General features: G+C 48.6%; 1 protein-coding gene across 1 annotated transcript in view; it reads right to left on the bottom strand.

Annotated features, from left to right (window-relative positions):
- Nucleotides 1–27,338, bottom strand: part of WRAP73 (WD repeat containing, antisense to TP73) — a 77,247-nt gene that overhangs the window by 29,772 nt on the left and 20,137 nt on the right. The window contains exon 3 of the mRNA XM_040429975.1: nt 3,960–4,032. Coding sequence (XP_040285909.1) covers nt 3,960–4,032 — 73 coding nt within the window. The remainder of the gene's footprint in view (nt 1–3,959; nt 4,033–27,338) is intronic.

Genomic DNA, 27,338 nt, shown 5'->3' with positions numbered 1-27,338 from the left:
TTTATATATTTTTTTTTAATACCCGACTGTTACTGCCATGGGGGGAGCGGGGGGCACATGGGGGGAGACACCTGATACTGGCACCTGGGGGGGAGGGGGGGTTGGCACCTGATACTGGCACATTGGGGGGGGGGGAGAGAGGGACCTGATACTGGCACCTGGGGGGGGGGGGGAGAGGGGTTGGCACCTGATACTGGCACCTGGGGGGGGGGGGGGGTTGGCATCTGATACTGGCACATGGGGGGGGGGGGAAGAGAGGCACCTGATACTGGCACCTGGGGGGGGGGGGAGAGGGGTTGGCACCTGATACTGGCACCTGGTGGGGGAAGGGGGGGTTGGCACCTGATACTGGCACCTGGGGGGGGGGGGGAGGCACCTGATACTGGCACATGGGGGGAGGCACCTGATACTGGCACCTGGTGGGGAGAGAGGCACCGGATAGTGCCACATGGGGGGGGAGAGGGGTTGGCACCTGATACTGGCACCTGGGGGGGAGAGGGGGGGTTGGCACCTGATACTGGCACATGGGGGGGATGCACCTGATGCTGGCACATGGGGGGAGGCACCTGATACTGGCACCTGGGGGGTCAGGGGGGGTTGGCACCTGATACTGGCACATGGGGGGGGGGGGGGGGGGCATCTGATACTGGCACATGGGGGGGGAGGGGGGGTTGGCACCTGATACTGGCACATGGGGGGGATGCACCTGATGCTGGCACATGGGGGGAGGCACCTGATACTGGCACCTGGGGGGTCAGGGGGGGTTGGCACCTGATACTGGCACATGGGGGGGGGGGGAGAGGCATCTGATACTGGCACATTGGGGGGGGGGGGAGAGAGGCATCTGATACTGGCACATTGGGGGGGGGGGAGAGAGGGGTTGGCACATGGGGGGGGGGGGGAGAGGCACCTGATACTGGCACCTGGGGGGGGGGGGGTTGGCATCTGATACTGGCACATGGGGGGGGAAGAGAGACACCTGATACTGGCACATTGGGGGGGGGGGGGAGAGAGGGGTTGGCACATGGGGGGGGGGGGGGGAGAGGCACCTGATACTGGCACCTGGGGGGGGGGGGGGGGGTTGGCATCTGATACTGCCACATGGGGGGGGGAAGAGAGGCACCTGATACTGGCACATGGGGGGGAGAGGGGTTGGCACCTGATACTGGCACCTGGGGGGGAGGGGGGGTTGGCACCTGATACTGGCACATGGGGGGGGGGGGGGGAGAGGCACCTGATACTGGCACCTGGGGGGGGGGGGGGAGAGAGGCACCTGATACTGGCACATGGGGGAGAGGGGTTGGCACCTGATACTGGCACCTGGTGGGGGAAGGGGGGGTTGGCACCTGATACTGGCACATGGGGGGGATGCACCTGATGCTGGCACATGGGGGGAGGCACCTGATACTGGCACCTGGGGGGTCAGGGGGGGTTGGCACCTGATACTGGCACATGGGGGGGGGGGGAGAGAGGCACCTGATACTGGCACCTGATACTGGCACCTGGGGGGGGGGGGGAGAGAGGGGTTGGCACCTGATACTGGCACCTGGGGGGGAGGGGTTGGCATCTGATACTGCCACATGGGGGGGGGGGGAAGAGAGGCACCTGATACTGGCACATGGGGGGGAGAGGGGTTGGCACCTGATACTGGCACCTGGGGGGGGAGGGGGGGTTGGCACCTGATACTGGCACATGGGGGGGGGGGAGAGGCACCTGATACTGGCACCTGGGGGGGGGGGGGGAGAGAGGCACCTGATACTGGCACATGGGGGAGAGGGGTTGGCACCTGATACTGGCACCTGGTGGGGGAAGGGGGGTTGGCACCTGATACTGGCACCTGGGGGGTTGGCACCTGATACTGGCACATGGGGGGGGGGGGGGAAGAGGCACCTGATACTGGCACCTGATACTGGCACCTGGTGGGGAGAGAGGCACCGGATAGTGGCACATGGGGGGGGAGAGGGGTTGGCACCTGATACTGGCACCTGGGGGGGGGGGGGGGTTGGCACCTGATACTGGCACATGGGGGGGATGCACCTGATGCTGGCACCTGGGGGGTCAGGGGGGGTTGGCACCTGATACTGGCACATGGGGGGGGGGGGGGAGAGGCATCTGATACTGGCACATGGGGGGGGGGGGGAGAGGCATCTGATACTGGCACATGGGGGGGGGGGGGAGAGGGGTTGGCACCTGATACTGGCACCTGGGGGGGAGGGGGGGTTGGCACCTGATACTGGCACCTGGGGGGGAGGGGGGGTGGCACTGATACTGGCACATGGGGGGGGGGGGGGAGAGGCACTTTATACTGGCACATGGGGGGGGGGGGGAGAGGCACTTGATACTGGCACTTTTTTTGTGGGGGGGGGGAGGTGGCACTATGATACTGGGACATGTGGGGGGGGGGGGGGGAGGCACTTGATACTGGCACATGATGGGGGGGCATTATGGGGGACACTAGGCCGGCAGCCTATCAGAGGCCGAACACTGAGGGGCATCTACTGGGGCACTATATATGGGGCATTTTATACTGGTACATTATGGGGGGCACTAGCAGGAAGGGGGAGAGGAGCACTATGGAGGCATTTACTGGGGGCACTATATAGGGGTATTTTATACTGGGACATCGTGGGGGCACTATGGGGACATTAGCTCAACTGGGGGCATTACAAGGGGGTATTTTTGCACTGTCACATTATAAGGAGAATTATTACTACTGGGGGGGGCATTATGGTGGGCTCTATTACTCCCCCTTGGTATGACCCCCTAGTAGCAGCACCAGCCTCTCCCTGCTCTGCTATCCCTCTGCCCCTTCTCCAAATCCTTATTATGAAATCTTTCTCATTAGGATAAAACACAACATCAGCTCCGCCGAGCCCCTGGCCAAGTGTTGAAGTGGCGTCCAAGATCCCCAAGGGCCAAGCCAAGTAACTGTAAGTTTTCATGTGAAATATGTTTGTTATACACATATAGCATCCACTGTGCCACACAATATACAGTATACCGCTACACTGTGCCCCACAATATACAGTATACCGCTACACTGTGCCAAAGGAGTGGGGTTTACACAGGAGGAGGAAGGTGCGAAGCGCGCTGGGGGGGGGCCTTACAAATATTTGCTGTGGGGCCCAGTCACTTCTAGTTACGCCCCTGGTCAGGGCGCCCCACGCGCATGGATGACGTGATCCCATGGACACGTCATCCATGCACATGGGGCGCTCTGACGTCATTCTGGAGCGCCCCGGGAGCCGCACGGACTGTAAGTATACTGCTCCCCCGCTCCCCACTACTACTATGGCAACCAGGACATTAATAGCGTCCTGGCTGCCATAGTAACACTGAACGCATTTTGAAGACGGATCCGTCTTCAAATGCTTTCAGTTCACTTGCGTTTTTCCGGATCCGGCGTGCAATTCCAGCAAATGGAGTACACAACGGATCCGGACAACGCAAGTGTGAAAGAGCCCTTAGTCGCATCCCCTGGCAGCGCTAGAGATCGATAAATCCCCACCCAAAAAAAGTTTTGTTGTTACTTTTTTTTTTTTAAACTACAATTAAGGGCTCATGCACACAAACGTATTTTCTTTCCGTGTCTGTTTTTTTTTTTTTTTTGGTGGACTGTATGCGGAACCATTCATTTCAATGAGTCCCCAAAAAAAAGAGAAGTTACTCCATGTGCATTCAGTTTCCATATGTCCGTTCCGCAAAGGAATAGAACACGTCCTATTACTGTCCCACATTATGGACAAGGGTAGGACTGTTCTATTAGGGGCGAGCTGTTCCATTCCGCAAAATGCACACGGACGTCATCTGTATTTTTGGTGGATGCGTTGTTTGCGGACCACAAAACACATACGGTCGTGTGCAAGAGGCCTTATTCTCATAAACCTGAAAAACCCATGTAAGCAGATGATGTAGAAGTAAAGTCGAGACCTAAATGAGCGCTCTTAAAGCTGGCTTACCCTTCTGACATGCTTTCGGATACTTGATGTAGGACACAGATTTTGCACTAAGTGACCACAGAGTTATTCGGAGCTGTGGAAGATATAAAACAATATATAACTGCCAAATCAGATACATCGCAACGGGTGCACACATGCAGGAACTGCCAAAACATGTTTAGCTGTAGACAATAGGCTGCTGAACACTGAGAGAGTCAAATTTAAATATTTTTTTTTTCAATGCATACAAGATGAAGCAAAAGTGCAAATAGTTTTAATAAAAAATTTTTTTTAAAAAACAATCACCTATTATTTTGTGTTTACAGCTCCTATGCATATTCATGTGTCTCCATGGTAACAGACTATAAACAAACCATCTGCAATCTAATCCTGCAGGTAGATTACCATCCGTTTGTCACCTGCTAAGTTTCTATCAGGGCACGGCCAGTGGCGCAGTAGTACAAGCCACGGAGGATCACATTAACTGACTAGATCTAAATTGTTTATTTGATATTGATTGTTAGCGGACACAGGGTTTCACACTCGCGTTTTGTGTGGATCAGTCTTGTATATTTGACTATATTGATCCGCACGAATAATGCAAACGCTTGTGTCCGTTAATAACGGATCTGTTTGAATTATTCATTAAAAAAAAAAGTCTAAGTCAAAACGGATCCGTCTGGACTTACATTGAAAGTTAATGGGGGGCGGATACGTTTTCAATTGCACCATATTGTGTCAGTGAAAAACTGATCCGTCCGTCCCAATTGACTTACATTTCTAAGTCAGGGCGGATCCGTTTGGCTCCAAATAGTCAGACGGTCACCAAAATGCTGCAAGCTGCGTTTTAGTGACCGTCTTAAAAACGCAACGGAGACCAAAACGCAGCCAAATTGATGCATTCTGAACGGATCCTTATCCATTCAGAATGCATTTGGGCTGAACTGATCCGTTTTGGGCCACTTGTGAGAGCCCTGAAACGGATCTCACAAACGGACCCAGAAACGCCAGTGTCAAAGTAGCCTAAAAATGTTTATTTGATATTGATTGTTAGAGGACACAGGGTAACCAGTAAAATTGTGCCGTCATTTAGGCTGCATTCACACGAACGTATTTTGTTTCTGTGTCCGTTCCGTTTTATTTTTTTTGCGGATAGGATGCAAACCCATTCATTTCAATGGGTCCGCAAAAAATGCGGACAGCACACCGTGTGCTATCCGCATGTCCGTTCCGCAGCCCCAAACAAAATAGAACATGTCCTATTCTTGTCCATTTTGCGGACAAGGATAGGCATTGTTACAATGGATCCGCAAAAAAAATAAAAATGGATGCCATATGGACCGCAGAACACATACGGTCGTGTGAATGTAGCTTAAAGGAGTTGTCCGGGTTCAGACAACCCCTTTAGGCGGGCCGGAGGAGTGAAGATGGGGATATGTCCGGGTTCAAAGCTTTAACCCTTTTAACAATCAACACCAAATCAACAATTCGGTTCTAGTCAGTTAATATGATCCTCCTGCAGCTTGCACGGCTGCGTGGTACTGGCCATACAGTGGCTGTGCCTCGTGGCCGTACCATTAGTAGGAACTATTGGACAGATGGAAGGGAGGATGACTGCAGGATCAGTTCCAGTAAAGACATTGCTGACATATCACTAATGCCCTCACTGTCAATTGGGTTGGGGCCCTCCAGGTAGATTGCTAGAACAAAGTGGCATCGGCATCACATCCCCACAGACTGGACATTGGTGGGATACTCTAGTGAAAAGACCCGACATGTATTTCTTTACTAATACAATCCTTTACCCCTTCCTTGCACATCATGGCAGCATGGTCATTATGGTACAGTGATGGTGCAACCTCGTTAGGTCAGATTTACTGTAAAGGACAATACACTGCGTTTTTTATATGGTGAACAGGGGATCGCAAAGTTCAAGTCCCCTACGGGGACTAAAAATATAATCTAAATAAAAAATGTTATAGAAAAAAAAAATGTATTCCTTCTTGAAAATCGGTGAATAAATTGACAACTGGCTGCCACCATTCTTAGTTAAACACGCCCAATTGGTAACACCTAATTGTTAATCGATTAGCACATTTCCAGAAGGAATGACAGAGGAACGTGCCAGGAGAGACGACTAGTCCTCTTTAAATGGTAATTTTCACATCTTGTGCTGACTTTTATGGGTCAATTAAAAGGGAATGTGTCAGAATAAATAAAATAAAATAAAAACCTTGTTTAAATCAAGTTTTTTTAATTAAACATATTTAAGATTTTTTTTTGTAGTTTTCATTCTAGCCACTAAAGACAGTTAACATGCTTACCTGTTCTGTGGAAATCAGTTTTTCAGTATTCATCTCATTATCATCACAATCAGGATTACCATGAAAGGTAAGACATCAGTCCATCCCCTGAGGCACACACAACTCCCTGTACAAGGACCTCTGCAGGGGTAAGAGGTCACCCACAACGCTCTCCCATAGAAGTCAATGAATATCTCCAGGGTACAGGTTGCTGCTGTAAAGCATCTCTCTGAATGCTGGCAATAGCAGCTCAAGCACAATCATTGCCTCATAATTATGTGCAACAAATGTACAAATCAGAAAATTAAAAAACATAAATCTAAAAATATATGAGATACAGAAAAAAATATAATAAATGACAGGGTTAATAAAGGGAGTTTGGAGTTTCCATGTGTGAAGGTTGTGAGGATGACAGCACATTTAGGAATTTACACAGGGAACTATTCTCAGCTCTTTGGGGAGCTCATGTAAGTAAGAGCCCACACTCTGCGCCCACTCTGTGACCTCAGCAGCTGCATCGCTCAGATGCCACGATTTAAAACATTACCCATTGTTTCCTGGTTTACGTTTGATTAATAGGGCCCCAACCCCATCAGAGAGAACCATGGGAAATGCCAACTGGGCTAAAACGGTTTGGGATACACTTGTGTCCTGAAGGAATCCTAAAACTTTGCCAGAAAGGAAACAATAAATTCCAATAAAAAATAAAGTTCAAAATGGAACCAGAAGACCGAGCAGAGAAACAACTTCCCGATTAAATCAGTTATAAAAGCAAATCCAGAATATCTAAGATCCGGCATCTAGAAAGGACCATTGTTGCTGGATTACAGGAACTTTACTATGATGGAGATTACAAGCTAGGACTAAATTAGGGCCAATTTTATAGGAAAGCAAAACATACATAGAGAGACGTTGCCCCAGGGGCGATTTGCGCTCAGGACCCCACTACTGCCAGGCAAACGTGCCAAGTCCTTGACCCACCCTGCTCCTTAGGGCTCATGCGCAGATTTTTTTGTCCGCTTCCGATCCGCATTTCTTGTGGTTCGGATGCGGACTCATTCACTTCAATGGGGCCGCAAAAAGATGCGGACAACACACCTTGTGCTGCCTGCATCCATATGTGCATTCAGTGGTCCCGTAAAAAATATAGAACACGTCCTATCCTTGTCCGCATTACGGACAATAAGACTGTTCTATTGTGGGCCGGACATTCTGTTCCACAAAATGCAGAACGCACACGCCCGGTATTCGTGTTTTGCAGATCCGCAATTTGCAGACCAAAAATAGGCTGCGGCTGTGTGCATGAGCCTTAGGCTGCATTCACAAGTGGCATTTTTCTAGTGATTTGCCCAGATTTTTTGTAAAACGTACAATAAAAGAATTAACTAAGTATACAAAACAACGTCAAAAACGCCCCATTTAAAAACAGACAAACTTCTTTCAGTGTAATATATTAATATAACAGTAATGTATAAGTCAAACTTATAGAGGACCACTACACTTCTGATCTGTTTTAGTAAATAATTGTATTCTAAATTAAATGACTATATGTTGTGTTGCTCCTCTATTATTCCTGCTGGAAGTTTAAAAAAAAAAAAAAAGATACATTTGGTTGTTACCAATTGTGGGTGTGTCTCTGCACAGGATGACATTATCCATCAGTACCGACAGTGTATGTGCAGGGCCCCCACCCCTCCCCCAACTGATAACACCCAGATGTACATTTATTCGAAAACTTCTAGTAGGTGTGGGGTTTCGCTCTGATAGACGGGATTAGTGGACGCAGTATAGAGGCAACAACAAGTTCTTTGGATCAAACAGTTCAGTGTTTTATTCACACTTTAGGCAAGTGATAAAACAAGCAGTCATAATCCAACAAAAAGTCACCTTGCGGTGTTGGTGGTAATTCAAACCATGCGGCAATTCTGCCTCAAGAGTCCTTGACCATAGCAGCACCAACCTCTTTTTACACCAAACAGGTAGCAAGCCTTCATCCAGACACAAGGCTTCCCAGATCCCAACACAGAGACCTGGCTTCTGAGCCCAGCTGCCTATTTAAGGACAGCCAGGTGCCGCCAAAACCAGACCGGCATTTAAAATCTGGTCCGGTATTTGACCTCACCTGGCTGTAAATCAGCCAGCAGCACATGCTGGGAGGAAAATACCTGTTTTCCCAGACCAAACCTCTCACTGTGTCACATAGGATTAATAGAGAAACATCCCAACAGAGTTACATGAAAGAAGCCTGAGAACTGTTACAGCATTGGGAACGCAATTAGTTACTAAAACAGACATAATCAGGAGAGGTGACACATCCTCCAAGTTGTCCAAAAAACAGTGCCACTCATGTCTATAGGTTGTGTCTGGTATTCCCTCTCATCCCCATTTGAGTAAATTAACTTCAAGCTGCAATATGCCAGACACAAGTGTGGAGCAATTTCTGCAAAAAGCAGACACTTTTTTTTTTTAACTAATTCTCGACAACCTCATAAGGGTGTCTAAGGGCCAGATCACAGCGTTTTTTTAGCGTCGATTTTGGAGTGTTCCTGCCTCAAAATCATCTCCAAAAATGTTTTAAAAAGCCTCCTATTCATTTCAATGGAAAGCAGTACTTGCATTTTATTTATTTTTTTGGTAAAAAAAAAAGAAGCACCGCTTCCTATCTTGGGGCAGAATCAGTGCTGAATTTCCCATTGAGATGCAAAGGAGGCTGGAAAAAAAAAACACCTCTAAAAAAGTCCATGCAGTTTTTGTGCATTTTCCACGCTTTTTTTGGCGCAGATCTGCTTCAAAAAACCTGAAGTGGAAAATTCAGCTTTGTAATGAAGTGAACCGGCCTAACATTCTGGGCTGATTTTTTTAAGCATGATGTGTGAACTGGCCCTTAGGCCTGTCCTGTTCTTGTCCATATTGCGGATGAGAACAGTCTATTGATGGAAGGTGTCTGTATTTTGCAGATCTGTTTTGTGCAAAAAAATTACATCCATACACAACAAATCTAAAAAAACATCATAAACATCTGGATATGGATGTGTTGTTCCCCGTCCGACGTTATCAGTCTGAAAACAAACATCCAACTCAATGTCGTTTTGTGTGTTAGTGTGATATGAATACAAAAATAAATTTTAATTTTTCCAAACTTTAAATATTTATTTTAAAATAACCTAAATATTATCTGTTGCTGTTACCTTTTTATTTTTTGTATTTACTGTTAAAATCTTTAAAAAAAAAACACAAGAGATTTCTGTTCTCTGGTCCTGGAACAGAATTAACCCAGACTTAGGAAAAAAAAAAAAATTCCACCCAGTCCCATGAAATTCCAGGTACCCTGATATCATAACCATTGTCGCCCGAGGAGACTGTCAGCTGCTGTTTTGGAGGAAAAAAACTGTAAAGAAAGCCAAAGTGTTTCTAAAATAAGAATGTCAAACAGCTGAGAAATATAAAAGTAAAGAGAGGGTAATGTGGTGAACGGCCCCTGCCACAGATACAAGGCACCCGAGTCGACGTGGCTTTGACAGTCAGCGGCAGGTGTGAGCGACGGGTGATTTTCACCGTACAAGAATCACTTCTCCAGAACCTGCCTTCTCAAGTGACTGTCAGGTTTTGTCCCAGACTTGACTGGGTCATACGGCCCCCTTTACATAGCTGCGTCTGTCAGCACAGGATTTCGATGGATTATATCCCTGCACATTCCTCGACACAAAGCATCTCAGTCAATGCAAGCCGTTGCCAATACAATGGATTTCTTATTCCTTGCCCGGTGCCGTGGGTACGAGTGATGTTTTGCACAGCGGGTTAATTACTGGCTTCTATGGGGGATGGAAAACATCCAACTTAATTTCATGCTTAAATCAGTGGCTGTCATTAATACATTAACAGTCAGTGGGTCTGCAGGGGGCATCGCATTCCAAATATCAGGGACAACTGCTCAATTTACTGCAGGACTTACGGCGGAAGGGTTGCACAAAACAAAGAATATAACAACAAAAAAAATTATATTATGGAAACCACACACCTCTCTTGTCCATGGGTTGTGTCAAGTACTGCAGCTCACATGAATGATGTGCTGCAATACCAAAACGGCCCATGGAATACTCAGCGCTTTTTCTCAACTGTTCCCCACCACCAGTTTCAGCTCCCTCCGGTCCCCATTCTGTAAATGGCATGCGATGCTCTGCTGGGCTACAGCAATGGCTATATCCAGTTTGAAATCGCCGCAGCCAATCACTGGCCGAGGCGGCGTCTGGTCACCCTTATCTCATGTGACATTTGTCATAATGCAAGGGGAGCCGGGCACGCTGTGGCCTGCGATTGGCTGCAGCAATGTCAAACCAGATGTTGACATCTCTAGAGCCCAGCAGAACATCGCAGGCCCGCAGAAGAAGGAACGGTGAGCTGGCACCAGGAAGTAGGGAAGAAATATTCCCTTTGCAGCTTCTGCAGAATGGGAGGAGGAGGGGGGTTGTCAAAACTCACCATTCTTACACAATCCCCTTAAGGTTGAAAATACATGGGTACCCTCTTGGTATTGTTTTTTTTGCACCTGTGGTTTTTGGTGCCATTTTTGCTGTGAAAACGCCAGTTCCAGACGTTAGCCAAGCCTCTATGGGAAATACACAAGCGTTTTTTGCCTAATGACGCATTCTCTACTTGGTGGCATTTTCATTCTCTTTTTTATTTTTATTTTAAACAGAGCATATTGGAAGCTTTTGACATTTCACGTGTTTTCTCTTCCCCTTCAGTACGGAAGAAAAACAGAAAACAAAAATGGCATATACAAATTTCATTAGCAAAAATTGGCATGGGGAAAAATAATATATGCATGCAATATGGAAAAACACCCACAGCAAATGTATGTGTGTAGGGGCCCTAAAAGTGGGTGTCTCATCACGACCAGTTCCAGGAAGCCAATCAGCAGGAATCATTGGGGAAGTTGCCGCTTTACATTACAGCCATATAATTATACAGGACAGGCCCCATAGAGCGAGAAATGCTCTTCGTTGATGGCTCTCTGCACTTGTTAAAGTCAATGGAGAACATGAAAAGTGGCTCATAAGACAATCCTGTTAAATGCTAGGACTAGGACTGTGTATTTAGCCGATTCAAGAGCGATTCCAAAGAATAAAGTGGACAAATTCATTTACCTATTAAACTTGTTAAAAGTGAATCTCCAGCCTGACAAATTAATATGGGCAGGAGGCTGGAGAAACTGATTTGTGAAATTGAAACAGGGAGAGAAAAAAAAGTTTCACATTTGAGTAAATGGGCTAAACTGCAGGAGAGGTGTTAGAAGGCATTGTAAGTGGAAGACAATAGATGTCACCACTCTCCACCTCTATTCAATCTTGGTTTCCCTAATTTGACATAATAGCTCCTTCCAGACCTCTTTTAAACCAGTCCTCCCTCTTTGTCTAAGAGGCGCGAGGAAATAGAGGGGACTCTGTAAGGTATATTGCATATGTTGTTATCTTTGCATGTTCATATGTATTTTTAAATCCTGGAAAAACCACCTTTAAATCAGCTTAACTAGAGATTTTACAAATGTCCACAAGGGAATCACTCAATTTTGGAGGAAAAAAAATAAAAATAAAAATCAATAAAATGATCCACAGCAGTGAACAAGCAAAAACAAGCAAACATAAGAAGCCATTAAACTTTAAAGCCATCTGGCAGGGATGTAGTGAGAGTGCCAAGATCTAACTATATAAATCAATATACAAGTAGCTGAGGCGTTGTGAACAATTCGATTTGGGTTATAATCTGTCGGGTTACTAAGGCGGCTTGGATCGAATGCTGACCCAGAAGATCAGCTGAGACACACTGTCCTGGCGGGTAGCTTGCACCAATGGACAGGTGCTTCTTTATAGCCCTGGCAATTAATGAGACATTGTCATCACTGGGCATGGCTCATCTAAAAATGCTGTCCTGGGTAGCTGAGGCGATTGCCAAAACATTTCAATTGCACAACAGTGAAAAAGATCAGGGAGCATTAACGACTTTCATCGCGGCTCTGACAGACAAGAAGGTCTTAATAAAAAAAATACTGAAAAGAAAAAATACAAAAATAACACACCCCATGGGCAGCTCTGCAAATGTACTACATATGGAATACTTTTATACTATATTTAGGCCCAACATAATGTTCCAATTAATTTCATACTAATGCTGCCACCTCTAGGGGGAGCTCACTGGATATGTATCCAGACAGTTTGTATGGAACTTAAAGGGCTTCTGTCCACCCCCCTACAGTCATTTTTCATTTTTTGGCTACTTAAAATCCTTATACTGCGATCAATATTTAGTGCTCTTACTCTTTTCGTTCAGTAGTTTCTTAAAAAAACCAGACTTTATAATATGTAAATTACCCCCTCTACCAGCAAGTAGGGCGGCTACTTGCTGGTAGCAGCCGCATCCTCCTTTCATAAAGACGCCCCCTCCTCATGTTGATTGACAGGGCCAGCGAGTGCTCTCGTCCTCTGGCTGGCCCTGTCTGCGTTTTAAATCTCGCGCCTTCGCCGTACCGGTCTTCAGTAGGCGCAGGCGCTCTGATAGGAGGACGCTCGCTCGGCCGCTTCTTCGTCAGTGCGCCTGGTGTAGATGTGACGTCATCGGCGCATTGAGGAAGGAGCGGCCGAGCGAGCGTCCTCCTCTCAGTGCGCCTGCGCCGACTGAAGACCAGTACGGCGTAGGCGCGAGATTTAAAACGCAGACAGGGCCAGCCAGAGGACGAGAGCACTCGCTGGCCCTGTCAATCAATATGCGGAGGGGGCGTCTTTATGAAAGGAGGATGCGGCTGCTACCAGCAAGTATCCGCCCCTACTTGCTGGTAGAGGGGACTTTACATATTATAAAAGTCTGTTTTTTGAAGAAACTACTGAACGAAAAAGAGTAAGAGCACTATATACTGATAAATCACAGTATAAGGATTTTAAGTAGCCAAAAAATGAAAAAATGACTGTAGGGGGTGACAGAAGCCCTTTAAAGGGAGTCTGTCACCTCCCAAAATCAGTTTCATAGTATGCATACTGTTTTGTTGGGCAGGTCTTTTTGTCCCAAGACATAACCATAGCTTTCTCGCAAAAATTCTCCTAAATACGGTTTTTATGCGCAATGTGGGTGGGGCCACTACAGTCGGTGCACGAGGCTTCATCTGCGTCATCACCGCACCTTCTGACATCTCAGGCACTGTTAATCATGCAAGAGGGAAAGGTGCTGGGTGGCATCATGGCCAGTGTAGGGTGTAGGTGTACCAAAAGTGGCTCTGTCCATGGTGCACTAAATCTATGGTAGCTACACCAGTGGTATAATGGCAGACACATGTGCCAAAAGTTTTACGGTAGTGATGGTTGTGGGGACACTTGCCAACAGTCTTGCCACACCCCTGCTAATTGCTTTTTACTTTGACAAATGCTTTTTTTCCCCTGTCAGGAAGGATCATCTCTGTTGGATCATATTACACACTGTCAACCCAAGTCTATGGAGAGAGAGGAGTGAGGCTAGACATACACAGACAAGCAGTCTACACAGCTACATAGGAAGTTTATAGCTCAGCACAAGCACAGTACTTCTCTGTAATGTCCTCCATTATCCTGGGGTTGCTTCTGAGTGACTGTGAGACAGTTAGAAAGGAGATTCTCCTCTACTTTCTCTGTGCAGTAGATGGCAGTTAGTCTCCACAAACCATGTCTGAGAGGTATGCAAACCAGATATCCAGCAAGCACAGAGGAAAACTGCAATAACACGCCAGATGCAAGTCATATAATGGCCAGAAATAGTGTTATCCCTCATGTACACACTCTGGACGACTGAATAATGCAAAGTTTGCCACTTTAGGCCCCTTTCACACGCGCGAGTATTCCGCACGGATGCGATGCGCGAGTTGAACGCATTGCACCCGCACTGAATACCGACCCATTCATTTCTATGGGGCTGTTCACATGAGCGGTGATTTTCACGCATCACTTGTGCGTAGCGTGAAAATCGCAGCATGCTCTATATTCTGCGTTTTTCACGCAACGCAGGCCCCATAGAAGTGAATGGGGTTGCGTGAAAATCGCAAGCATCCGCAAGCAAGTGCGGATGCGGTGCGATTTTCACGCACGGTTGCTAGGAGATGATCAGGATGGAGACCCGATCATTATTATTTTCCCTTATAACATGGTTATAAAAGGGAAAATAATAGCATTCTGAATACAGAATGCATAGTTAAATAGCGCTGGAGGGGTTAATTAAAAAAAAAAAAAATCATTTAACTCACCTTAATCCACTTGCTCGTGCAGCCCGGCATCTCCTTCTGTCTCCTTTGCTGAACAGGACCTGTGGTGACATCACTCCGGTCATCACATGATCCATCACCATAGTGATGGATCATGTGATGACCGGAGTGACGTCACCACAGGTCCTGTTCAGCAAAGGAGACAGAAGGCGATGCCGGGCTGCGCGAGCAAGTGGATTAAGGGGAGTTAAATTATTTATTTATTTATTTTTAACCCCACCAGCCCTATTTTACTATGCATTCTGTATTCAGAATGCTATTATTTTCCCTTATAACATGGTTATAATAATATAATCTACAGAATACCGATCCCAAGCCCGAACTTCTGTGAAGAAGTTCGGGTTTGGGTACCAAACATGCGTGATTTTTCTCACGCGAGTGCAAAACGCATTACAATGGTTTGCACTCGCGTGTGTTCCCGTAACGCAACGGGTGTTCCCGTCTGAAAGAGGCCTAAGGCTTCATGCACACAATCATGTTTTTATTCAGAGTGCTGTTTTTGTGGATGAGAAGAGTTCTTTCTTTTGCTAAGAGTGGGGAAAAATGGAATGCACGTGGTAGCTATTTTTCCAGGATCCGTGTTTTGCAGACTAAAAATAGGATCTAGCTGTGAGGATGAGACCTAAATGTTGGCAAGTACGTGAGAGAGTGGTGGTTCGGGATTTGGATACATAAGCATGGACTTATAGAGTTTGAAGGGAAGGGACCCCAATGCTCAATCAAATGTCATGACCCTTTAGGGTTTCAGCGTGAAGAACACTGCGACTCCAAACATCTCCGAGCTAGGTAACTTCAGTGATATTGTCTTCTCAACAAGATTTCTCTGGATGTCCCGTTATCTCATAGCTTCTCTATAGCCTGAAAACAGGGAACAATAGCTCACGCTCTATCGTCTTCTATAAGTTGGACAACTACAATACCTATGGAGAAACTTTCCCCAGTTAGTAAATGGTTAATGCTATGCACCCTCATCTTCTGTGCTTATTTCGGCTCCCAATCTATCAATGTCTAAACCACTTATTTGGGTGCCAGCTAATTGTATGTCATGACCCCATAAAAGAGCCAGCAGGCGAGGAGTGAGAAGGTGATAACTAGCCTGCACTCCAAGTAACATCAAGTATCGGGTTCCAGAGGTTTAAGGCACTAATTCCCTCTAATGTCCACCCAAAGGAGCTGCCACCTTCAGAATCAAGAGCGGCATGAAGCCACGGCTGTGCAGACATTATCCTCTCACGTCTACATCACCCTTTACCTCCAATCCTTTTACTGGAGTCTAACTCTTCTGAATGAGGCTGTCCCGTTAATGCAGGGCAATGGCTCCCTGCGGACGCTGGATTTACTGTACTGGAGGCTAAACATGCCGCAGGGGCTGACACAGACCCGCCAGCTGTCTGAAAACAGTTCATTTTGCAACCTGTTTACAGCTGGAGAGTTAATCTATCCAGACACAGATTTCACTTTGGCAAAACCTTAATGAAATCTGGGGGTCGTGCTGAGCTCTGACGGCTGGTCAGAAATACACGCCGCCCACATGAGCATGTGCTGCTGCCAGGGATCTGCTGCCGGCTGCACAGGTAACCCAGCACTAATGTGTCTGACGACTGAACTTCACTCCAGCAACTGGGAAATTCCTGACCACGGATAACGGCCCATAAATAACCCAAAGGCCTGATAAGGGTACTTTCACACTTGCGTTATTCTTTTGCGGTATTGAATCCAGTAAAGGGTCTCAATACCGGAAAAAAACTCATCAGTTTTGTCCTAATGAATTGTGAATAGAAAGCAATCTGTTCAGTATGCATCAGGATGTCTTCCGTTCCGTTCCTTGTACGGTATTTGACCGGACAAAATCCTGAGACACTACCGCACTTTCCATAGAGATGTATTAATGCCGGATCCGGTACGAAGTGTTCCGGAAATTGTGCCGGGACATAGGAGGAGCTATTTTCTCTTATGATCTTTGTAAAAAATTAAATACCGGATCAGTTATTCCGGATGATACCGGATGAGATGGATCCGGTATTTCATCAGATCCATCTAACGGCTCTGGAAAAAACTGATTTCCGTTTGCATACGGTTCTCCGGATCAGGCAGGCAGTTCCATTGCCGGAACTACCTGCAGGATCCGAACAACACTAGTGTGAAAGTAACCTAAGAAGACAAGGTTCAGGACCAGAAGAATAGATTTTTCTTTTTAACTCTTGAAATGTACATTTTTTTTGATTCTGTACAGTCCATTCAACTCTTAAGGTCCATTCACAAGTCCGCAATTCTGTTCCGCATTTTGCGGAACGGAATTGCGGACCCATTCATTTCTATGGGGCCCAAAATAAATAGAACATGCCCTATTCTTGTCTGCAATTGCGGACAAGAATAGACATATTCTATTACTGCCAGCGATGTGCGGTCCGCAAAATGCGGACCGCACATTGCCAGTGTCCGTGTTTTGCGGATCCACGAAACACACACGGACGTGTGAATGGACCCTTACAGGGGTGACAGAAATAGCTGTCCCCACCCATCTGACATTTGTCGCCTATCTAATGGATAGATAGGTGAAAAATGTTTGTATCTAGAATACTCTTAAAGTGTAACCGTCATTCTTTTTTTATTTTTGTAATGTGTAGGATCAGTGGTCCTGATCATTTTTGTAATATACTTTAAATTACTGAAATTGTACGTTTCTATTAGAAAAATAGCTCTCAAGTTACCCATTTTGAGCCTTATTATTAATTAAAGCTGGAATTTGGTTGCTATGGACAACTGCTTTACTTTTCCTTTGTACAAGGGTTAATAAATGGGCATATAACAGTGTTTCCCAACCAATGTGCCTCCAGCTGTTGCAAAACTACAACTCCCAGCATGCCCGGATAGCCTGTTTTAACATGAAACTGAGAGAAATTAACAGAATTTCTCCTCCATTTCATGCGGCATACCCACCTGGCCTGCTGTAATCCTTCCCATGCAGATGCACCAGAGTACTGGGAGGAAGTGGCTTTAACTTCCTCCCAATGCTAGGCAACCGCATGGAACTTGGGAGCCGCGGAACAGAAGTCCTGCACCCACACCGATCAGCTGGGACACGCTGCCGTCCCCACGTTGATTGGCTGGGAGCAGCGCAGCCGCTGCCCAGAAGACAACATGGGACCCGCCACCGCAGCCGCTGATCATCTGGGACACGGGACCCGCTGCTGCACGGCCATGAGGTATCGGCCGTGGTATCGGCGACATTTGCAAGTACTCGTGCAAATGTCCGGTATCGGGATATCCCTAACAAAAAGTTTGATACCAAATGATCAAAAAACGAGATTTTTGTATAACTTACCAGTAAAATCTCTTTCTCGCTCTTTCCTTGGGGGACACAGAAGACCTTGGGTATAGCTCATCTCCATAGGAGGCGTGACACTAAGTGAAGACTGTTAAGCCCCTCCTCCACAGCTATACCCTCAGCCTGGAGAGAGAGACTGCCAGTTGCGTGTCCAAGCAGTGAGAAAAGGCAAAGTCCAACAAGGAACCAACAAGCCAACTACCCAACGGGTAACACAAACTCGGAAACCGTGTAGAGAAAAACAACGAATGGGTGGGTGCTGTGTCCCCCAAGGAAAGAGCGAGAAAGAGATTTTACTGGTAAGTTATACAAAAATCTCGTTTTCTCGCCCAGTTTCCTTGGGGGACACAGAAGACCTTGGGACGTTCAAAAGCAGTCCAAAAGGGGAGGGACCACAGCTCCAAGGCGAAGCACCCGAAGGCATCAAGGAACCGCCGCCTGCAGACCCAGGCGGACCAAGGCAGCATACGCCGAAGCCAGAGTATGCACCCTGTAGAACTCTGTAAAGCGTGCAAGGAAGACCTGTGGCCGCCTTGCTCAAATGCATGGCCGAAGCCCAATGCCTCCGGCCCAGGAGGCACCGACCGCTCTGGTGAAATGAACGGTGACAGCAAAGGCAGAATCCTGCCCACGGTGCGGTAACCTCAGCAATAGCCAATCTGATAAAGCGGAGGAAAACCACCCTGGAGTCCGTCAACTCTAAGCGCGGACCTCCAGGAAACCCAAGAGACCGAACGTCGACAAGAGTCGGAGATCTCCAAGTAAAAACTGCAAGGCCCAAACAACGTCCAAATCGGTGAAGTGTTGAAGCGAAAGGCAAACACCACCTTCAGAAGGAAGGAACGGGATGTAGAACAGCCCTGTCCTGGGAAAAGACAGAAGGCTCAGAACAAAAAGGGGCCATTCAGGCACCCGTCAGAGACACGACTGATACGGAAACACAACCGTACAGGACAGGCGGGGTAGAGAGAACTTCTGTAACGGCTCCAAAGGACAAGATTGGAGCGCCGAGAACTCAGTATGTAGTTCCCAGGGCGGTACCGAAGGACAGTACAGAGGAACCAAAGAGCCATTTCGAGTAAGAAGGTCTTGACAGGCCCAGAGGGCCGGGGAACGCTGGAAGAGGAAGAACAGCGCTGACACTTGATACCTCAAGTAAAGGAATCCCAGTCCCAGGTCCAGGCCGGACTGGAAAAAAGACAGAACCATGGGGAGAGAAAAAGTCAGAGTGGGGAATGCACAGCTTCCCACAGAACCCCAGATAAAAAAATCATCTTACGACAGATCCTGGCCGAAATACAGCCAGGAGCGGACAGTAGCGAACCCGCTGGAGTCGCCTGGCAAGCGGGCTAAAAACCAAATGTGATCAGGCGCAGACCAGTAACACGGGCAGAAGTCGACAAAACTGGTCCCGTCGGCCCCCGAGCAACGTTGTCCCGTATCCACCCAAGTGGGGGAGCAGAAGGACAGACGGAAAGGAACCAAAGGGTCCGCCCAGCATCCGCCAGATGCCAGGACAAGACAGGCTAAAGTTCATGCTGATGTAGCCATGTTCTACAGTCCCGGTGTAGGAGATCAAAGGACAATCTGGACCGAAAGGTAGTCCTCCCCAAGTTACCGAGAAGGTAAGTCTACAGCAGGACCACGCAAACTGCACTCAGCGGGAAGACAGAACGCGGTAGACTCGGTAAATAGGCACAGCTAATACAGTCAGTGTGAACAAGGGAGACAGTACGAGGCCAAAAGGAACACCGGAACCATCCACATGAACAACCATGCTCTCCCCAGAGGGGAGGACAGTGAAGGAACAACCTCTGAAGTCTGGCGGGACAGAAGCCACATCGGAGTGATCTGTACCGAGCGGGAGCCAAACAGAGCCGGCGAGATAAGGTAGTCGAGACAGAGGCCGGCGTAACACCCTCCAACCGAACGGAGGAGTGGCAACAGGGAAGCCATAGGACAGCTCAAAAGCAGAACCCTGCTACACTGTGAGATGCCCGGTTCACCGCCTCGCAAAAGGCGAATACCCTGAAGAACCCAAGGCGGAGGTCCTCCGGACCTGGGTAAATCGAGCACCCAAGAGAATTTGGGTGACCTTCCCGAGAAAGCGGCCCGCACCTGGTAGCAGATCAGACTGAAGCGTAGAGGCGCCAAGAGGAAGGACTCATACCACACTACATCCGAAGAGGAGGAAATTGCAGCAGGCAAGGGAACCGCAGTCCTGCCAGAGCCAACGAAGAATCCGAGGGGCGCTCCAGACAACCGCACTCTCGACCATGTGACCACTAGCGCAGGGAAGCAATACCGCGGAAGGACGAATGGGCACGCATCTAGGACCCATGAACACTCCCTGGGATGAAGGGCCAACTAAATGAATGAGTACCACACAGCTCCGTGCAGCAGAGAGCAAGTAGAGCCCGTCCGGGTCAGGTGGACAGAATGAACTCCTTAGAGACGAGTGCAAGGTTTGCGGCAAGCATCGTTTTCCAAGAAAACAAAAGTATGCCGCAGGAAGTAGATGAGGCATACGTACGAGCAGCCCGTAAGCAGTGAGGAGGCCAACCCACCTACAGGAGGAGAAGGCATACACGGCCCAAACAACGCACAAGAACGTCCGCTCACTGCAAAAAGGTTAATTCAGCGAAAAAGGGGGCTCGCCACAGAGTGCCACAGCATGTACGGAATTGCAAAGTGCAACCTGAAAGGGAGTTATGCACAAGCCTAGTATAGCATGCGATGGAACGCAAGCAGTCCGCCCCGAAAGGGGGGAATTGTATCAGGCAAACTGCAGTCGGCAAGAGTGCAAAGGCCGGTCCCAAAGGGGAGTGATGCTTAAAGCCGTACCTACTTCAGAGAAGCAGGACATACCCTATAATCCAGCAGGAACGCAGGAGGTCCACCTAGTGAAAGGGGAACATGCACAGGGTTATCCTAGCATTCAGTGAGTGTGCAATAATACACCCAACACTGAACTCAGCGAGAGTGCAACTACTCTGCCAATGAAGGGGGATATGTACAAGTCCAGCACAGCCATCAAGGACAGCTGTGAATCTCATGAGCGTGCCAAATTCTGCCCATGGAATGAGGGGTGGCCACGCACAAGGCCAGCACCGTATCCAATGGGAGTGCAAGCGTTCCACCCATGTTAGAGGGCAATGCTCATGGCCAGCAAGGTATCCGGTGAGAGTGTAGCATGCCGCCCAGAAAAAAAGGGGGGTAATGCACATGGCCAGCATCTCATCCAGGGAGAGTGCGAGCACCCCGCCATGTATGGGAGTCATACACATGGCCAGCATCGTACTGGTGAGAGACAAACACAGTCAGTGAGAATGTGTGTATGTCACCTGAGGAAGGAAGGAAGGCATGCCCATGGCAGGCAGCGAATCCAGCGAGAGTGCGTACACAGCCCACGGAAGAGGGGTCATGCATATGGCCGACAGCGGATCCAGCGAGAGTGCAAGCACCCCGCCATGTATGGGGTACATGCACATGGCCAGCAACGTACCTGCGAGAAAACAACCACAGACGGAGGGATGTATGTATGCTGCCTGAGTCATGCCTATGGCCGGCAGCGAAACCAGTGAGAGTGCAGCATAGCAACATAGTACATAAGTACATCATAGCACATCAGAGAGAGTGCAGCGTTCCGCCTATGGAAGGGGGTCGTGCACATAGCCAGTACCGTATCCGGTGAGAGTGCAGTATTCCGCCTAAAAAGGGGGGTCATGCACATGATCGGCAACAGATCCAGTGAGAGTGTAGCGTTCCGCCTAAGAAGGGGGTCACGCACATGGCCGAGAGCGAATCCAGTGAGAGCGCTGCGTTCCGCCCATGGAAGGGGGTCACGCACATGGCCGGCAGTGAAACCAGTGAGAGTGCAGCGTTCCGCCTAGAGAAGGGGGTCACGCACATGGCCGACAGCGAATCCAGTGAGAACGCTGCGTTCCGCCCATGGAAGGGGGTCACGCACCTGGCCGGCAGTGAATCCAGTGAGAGTGCAGCGTTCCGCCTAGAGAAGGGGGTCACGCACATGGCCGGCAGCAAATCCATAGAGAGTGCAGCATTCCGCCTATGGAAGGGGGTCATGCACATGGCCAGCACCGTATCCGGTGAAGGTGCAGTATTCCGCCTAAAAGGGGGTCATGCACATGGCCAGCCGGCAGCCAGGGAGAGTGCAGTATCCCGCCTAGGAGGGGGGGGGATGCACATGGCAGGCACCATAACTGGAGAGATGATGAATGCTGCCTACGGAAGGGCCGCATGCACTTGGCCAGCGCCATATCCTGGAAGAGGGCAGGAAAACCACCTAAAAGGGGAAATGCCCTAGCACCGACGCAGGTTGGGAGCGCAACACTATGCCACCTGTGGAAAGAGGGCATGCAGACATGCAGCACTACTGATGAGGCTGCAGCGTCCTGCGCAGTCCAATAGAAATCTGTTATTATTATTTCTTTTTTTTTTTTTTTTTTTCTCATTAAAAACACAGCTTCTCTGAGGCTAAAGGGGGGCCACCTATAGGGGCACAGATAGTCAGGAAAAGTGGGGCCAGCCATACAGGCCCATTGGGAGCCGGCCTGTACCCAAAGGGTTAACATGGATCCGGCCTGGAGGGCGGCACTGCGATCCCCTGGGGGCGGAGGAACCTCCCGGCGGGAAGAATTCGCGCCTGGAGAAGTTCCCGCCCCCTCCACCAGAGGCCGGAATTTTGCGGCCTAGTAGGCCGTGAAGCCGGGGTCTAAATTTGCGGCGCCCGGTATGTACCGCCGGGACCTGAGGGGAGTGACGCATCAAAACCGGCCGCGGGTGCCCACCCCGCGGGCCGGTCGGAATTGCAGCCCAGCAGGCCGCGAAGCCTGGGCCAAAATTTGCGGAGCCCCACCGACCGGCACCAACGGTCGGCCGGGGCCTGCTGCATAGAAGTCAAGCCCAAAGCCGGCCGCGGGAGCCCACCCCGCCGGCCGGAAGAGTCAGGGGCTCGAATGGCGGCTTGCCGGCCGCGGGAGCCCACCCCGCCGGCCGGAAGAGTCAGGGGCTCGAATGGCGGCTTGCCGGCCGCGGGAGCCCACCCCGCGGCCGGAAGAGTCAGGGACCCGGAATGGCGGCCTAGCAGGCCGCGAAGCCTGGGCTAAGATTTTTGCGGCGCCCGGCCGCACCAGGATACCAATGTCGGCCGGAGGTGAGGCCTTACTCTACAGCCGTCAGGAGCCTCAGGCTTTGAGCAACACTCCGGTAGGAGATGGGGGGGGGGGGGACCCAGAGAAATAAACTATGTCGCCGCTTCTGTAGCTGGCTGTGGGGACAGCCACTGGCTGCATGTCTATGGGGGCCAGGCAGGGAGCAGAAGGAGATTGCCGCTCTGCGGCACCCCAGGGGCCAGCATAGATCCAGCAGGGGACTAGAGGCCCAGTATGGGGGTCAGGCACGCAGGAGACCAGGGTGGGGGGGTGTGGGACGTAGGGCTGGAGAAGCCTCTCTCTTACCACAGCCGTCTTCACCCTCGGTCCATTCCAGCAGGGTCGCCCCTTCAGCTACTGGCACCGTAGTGGCAGGACGCTGGAAGAGGGACTTGGCGTGCGGGCGACCCTTGCGCTGGCGGGATGTAGGGGAGCTGGGCTGCCCTGATCCACCTTGCCTTCTGTGGGGGAGGCAGCAGTGCGGGTGACCGGCACTGGCGCAGCTCAACCCCGGGAGAACAGAGAGGTCTAGTGCGACTCTGTTATCCCTGATGATCTGGAACAAAAAGAAAAAAGTAAAAATCTAAAATTGAAACAAGGAGAAACCAGCCCTGCAGAGCAGGGAGTGTCTTGCCTCCTTGGACACTAAGCAAAAAACTGGCAGTCTCTCTCTCCAGGCTGAGGGTATAGCTGTGGAGGAGGGGCTTAACAGTCTTCACTTAGTGTCACGCCTCCTATGGAGATGAGCTATACCCAAGGTCTTCTGTGTCCCCCAAGGAAACTGGGCGAGAAAGTAGTATGTACCCCAAAATACTACCAATCAAACAGTCATCTCATCCTGCAAAAAAATGAGACCCTACCTAAGACAATGGCCTAAAAAATAAAAAAAATATATGGCTTTCAGAAAATGGAGACATAAAAACATGATTGTTTTTCTTTCGAAAATGCTTTTATTGTGGAAAACCAAAATAAATATAAAAAATAAATAAAATAAAAAAAATTGACAAATTAGGTAATCGCCACGTCCGTAACAACCTGCTCTATCACATGATTTACCCTGTCAGGTGAAAAAAAAAAAAAAGTGCCAAAAAAATAATATTTTTTTTGTCACCGTTCATCACAAAAAGTGCAATACCAAACAATCAAAAAGTAGTATGTACTCCAAAATAGTACCAATCAAACTGTCACCTCATGCCGCAAAAACTGAGCCCCTACATAAGATAATCATATATACCACAAAATAATACCAATAAAAGTGTCACCTTATCCTATAATTTCCAAAATAAGGGTCACTTTTTTGGAGTTTCTACTCTAGGGGTGCATCAGGGGGTCTTTAAACGTCATATGGCAACTTAAAATTATCCCAGTGAAATCTGCCCTCAAAAATCCATATGGTGCTCTTTTCCTTCTGCGCCCTGCCGTGTGCCCATACAGCAGTTTACGACCACATGTGGGGTGTTTCTGTAAACTGCAGAATCAGGGCAATAAATATTGAATTTTACTTTGCTGTTAACCCTTGATGTGTTACAGGAAAAAATGTATTAAAATAGAAAATCTACCAAAAAAGTGAAATGTAAAAATGAAATCTTTTTCCTTTAATTCTTGTGGAACACCTAAAGGGTTAAAATCAGTTTTGAATAACTTGATGGGTGTAGTTTCTACAATATGGTCATTTGTGGGTGGTCACAAAGTGACTTTAGAATTTAGTGGTCCTTAAAAAAGTGGGTTTCGTAAATTTTCTTAAAAATTGAAAAATTTGCTTCTAAAATTATCTAGAATAAAATAAGCCTTATAAGATCCTAAAAAATAAAATTACATTTACAAAAAGATGCAAACACCTTAAGGTGTTAATAATCATTTATATATTAAAAACAATTTTTTTTATTAGGGGAGCGCAGAGGAAAAATTCCTTTTTTGCGCAGCTTCCATCAGTCACATCAATTTTGGGTGGAGGTGTAGTGGGCATACTCGCCCATCAGTCTATTGTGTTTCTCACAGTGGTCATGCTGTCATGGGTAGTGTTGATGGAACTTCTGTTTTCAAGTTCGGCGTACAAGGTTCAGGTTATCTAAGAATTCCGTTATGGATTCCGCTACCATGGACCATAATGCTCTAGGCATCAGTGGTGAAGGCTTAAAGCAATTGTGCATTTATCACTTATGCTGTAGATTAATTATAACTGCCTTTTGTGAGAAAACGCTTTCAAAAGGGGTTGTCTCATTACATCAACTTCTTCCCTATCCTTTGACAAGGGGATAAGTGTAAGATTGGGACTGGGGGTCCATGTTCCTCTGTTTGAATGAAGCGGCAGACAGGCATGTACATCCACCACTCCTTTCAGCTCTATGGGACTGCCAGAGATAGCCAAGCACTTGTACTCAACTTTTTCTGACAGTCCTATACACTTGTATAGAGCAGCAGCAGCATGCGTGACCACAGCTCCGTTCAATCAGGGGATAAGCTGTAATGGGACAACCCCTGTAAGCTATTTTAAAACCATGGTCCACCAAGTTACAGTATTAATTGTTTTTTGGGACGACCAAGTTGAAAATATAACTTGAAGGGGTTTTGCCATCTCAGACAATGGAGGCACCTCTGGGACCCGCACCTACACCGAGAACAGAGTGAGGATATGAACAGAGGGCGCACCGCGCATGCGCAGCCGCCCTCCATTCATTTCAATGGGGCCACCAAAAAATAGCCGAGCGCTGGCTTGACTATTTCTGTCTGCCCCATAGAAATGAATAGGAGTAGGGGTTGCGCATGCGCGGTGCGCTTCCATTAACTTGTATGGGAGCAGCGCTTGGTGGTGGACGGACCCGGGAAACCCGGGATCCTCCAGCCACAGCTCTCCCCTCTCCATTTTCCTTGTAGGTGCGGGACCCAGAGGTGGGACCCGCACCTATCAAACAATGGGGGCATATCCTAGCGATATTCCCCCACTGTCTGTGATGGGAATACCCCTTTAAGACTAGAAAACAAGTAGCTTGTTCCAAGACCCAAAATGTAAACCCAAAATAAGAATAAAAATAAAATGATAAATAACTGATAATAAAGAAAGTCCTTACATATAATATATATTCTTCAGGGTCCAGTACAGTACCCAGTGTACCAGAAAAAAATGGAGCCTGGTGCCCAAACAAGCGGCTCTTCTTGGCACAGGTAAAGGGCAGTACATTCAGTATAGATAGAGAACAGCACATGTAGTACCGCACTGTACTGTAGAGGGGCGCTCCTAGACAGCCAATCAGTGCATGCACTCCAATAGCTCAGGATGATCAGCTGGATCTTCCAGAAGATGTGGGGAAACGTACAGATGTTGTGGCTTGTGCAAAAAAAAATTATAATAATAAATTACAGTACAATGCTAGGAAACGCTACAAACCCCATTCACATCAGTCCTTTTAGTAATGAATTTGCAAGCATGTTGAGGATTTACAAATCCTGAAATGAAGGGAGGGTAGCTACGCATGCGCAGCCAACCTCCATGGACCGCTATGAAAATAGGCAAGTGCTGCCTTGGCTATTTCCAGCAGTCCCATAGCAGCAAATGGAGAGGTAGGCCTTGCTTATGCTGCACTCCTCTTCACTTCGGAGGCCCCGTTCTAGACATAACAGAGGATCCCAGAGACCCACCCGCACCTGCCTGAAATTTAGGGCATATCCTAGCAAGATGCCATAACTGTTGAGATAGAACAACCCCTTTAATTCCTATAGGGCAGTGCTTCTCAAATAGTAGGGCGCGCCCCCCAGGTGCCAGGCTCCGTAAAGGGGGGGCTCGTTCAGGGCCGGCCTTTGGGGTGTGCGAATTTCTTCTGTATAATGCCGGCAGGCAGGCCGGGCGGCCGGCGCGTCCCTCAGTGATGTCACGTGCCTGCGCCGCCTGCTTTATGAATGAAGCAGGCGGCGCAGACAAGTGACGTCACTGAGGGACGCGCCGGCCGCCCGGCCCGCCTGCATTATACAGAAGAAATTCGGATATACGGTACTATTAGGAGTGAGGGGGGCATGTTTAATAACTTTAAACGGCGGCGAGCACACGGAATCTGTGGATGGCACAGTTAAGGGGTGGGGGCACTGTGGATGGCACTGTTATGGGCTGGGGGGGCACTGTGGATGGCACTGTTATGGGGTGGGGGGTCTGTGGATGGCACATATATAACAGTGCCAGCCACAGATCCCCCTGTAACAGTGCCAGCCACAGATCCCCCCCATAAGTGTCCGTCATCCACAGATCCCCCCATAAGTGTCCGTCATCCACAGATCCCCCCCATAAGTGTGTGTCCGATCCACATTTCTTTATTTTTTTTATTCTCT

Source organism: Bufo bufo, chromosome 1 (assembly GCF_905171765.1).
Source record: "Bufo bufo chromosome 1, aBufBuf1.1, whole genome shotgun sequence".
Lineage (NCBI taxonomy): Eukaryota > Metazoa > Chordata > Amphibia > Anura > Bufonidae > Bufo > Bufo bufo.
Note: the sequence above shows the minus strand (reverse complement) of the source record. Positions and strands in the feature narration are given on the sequence as shown.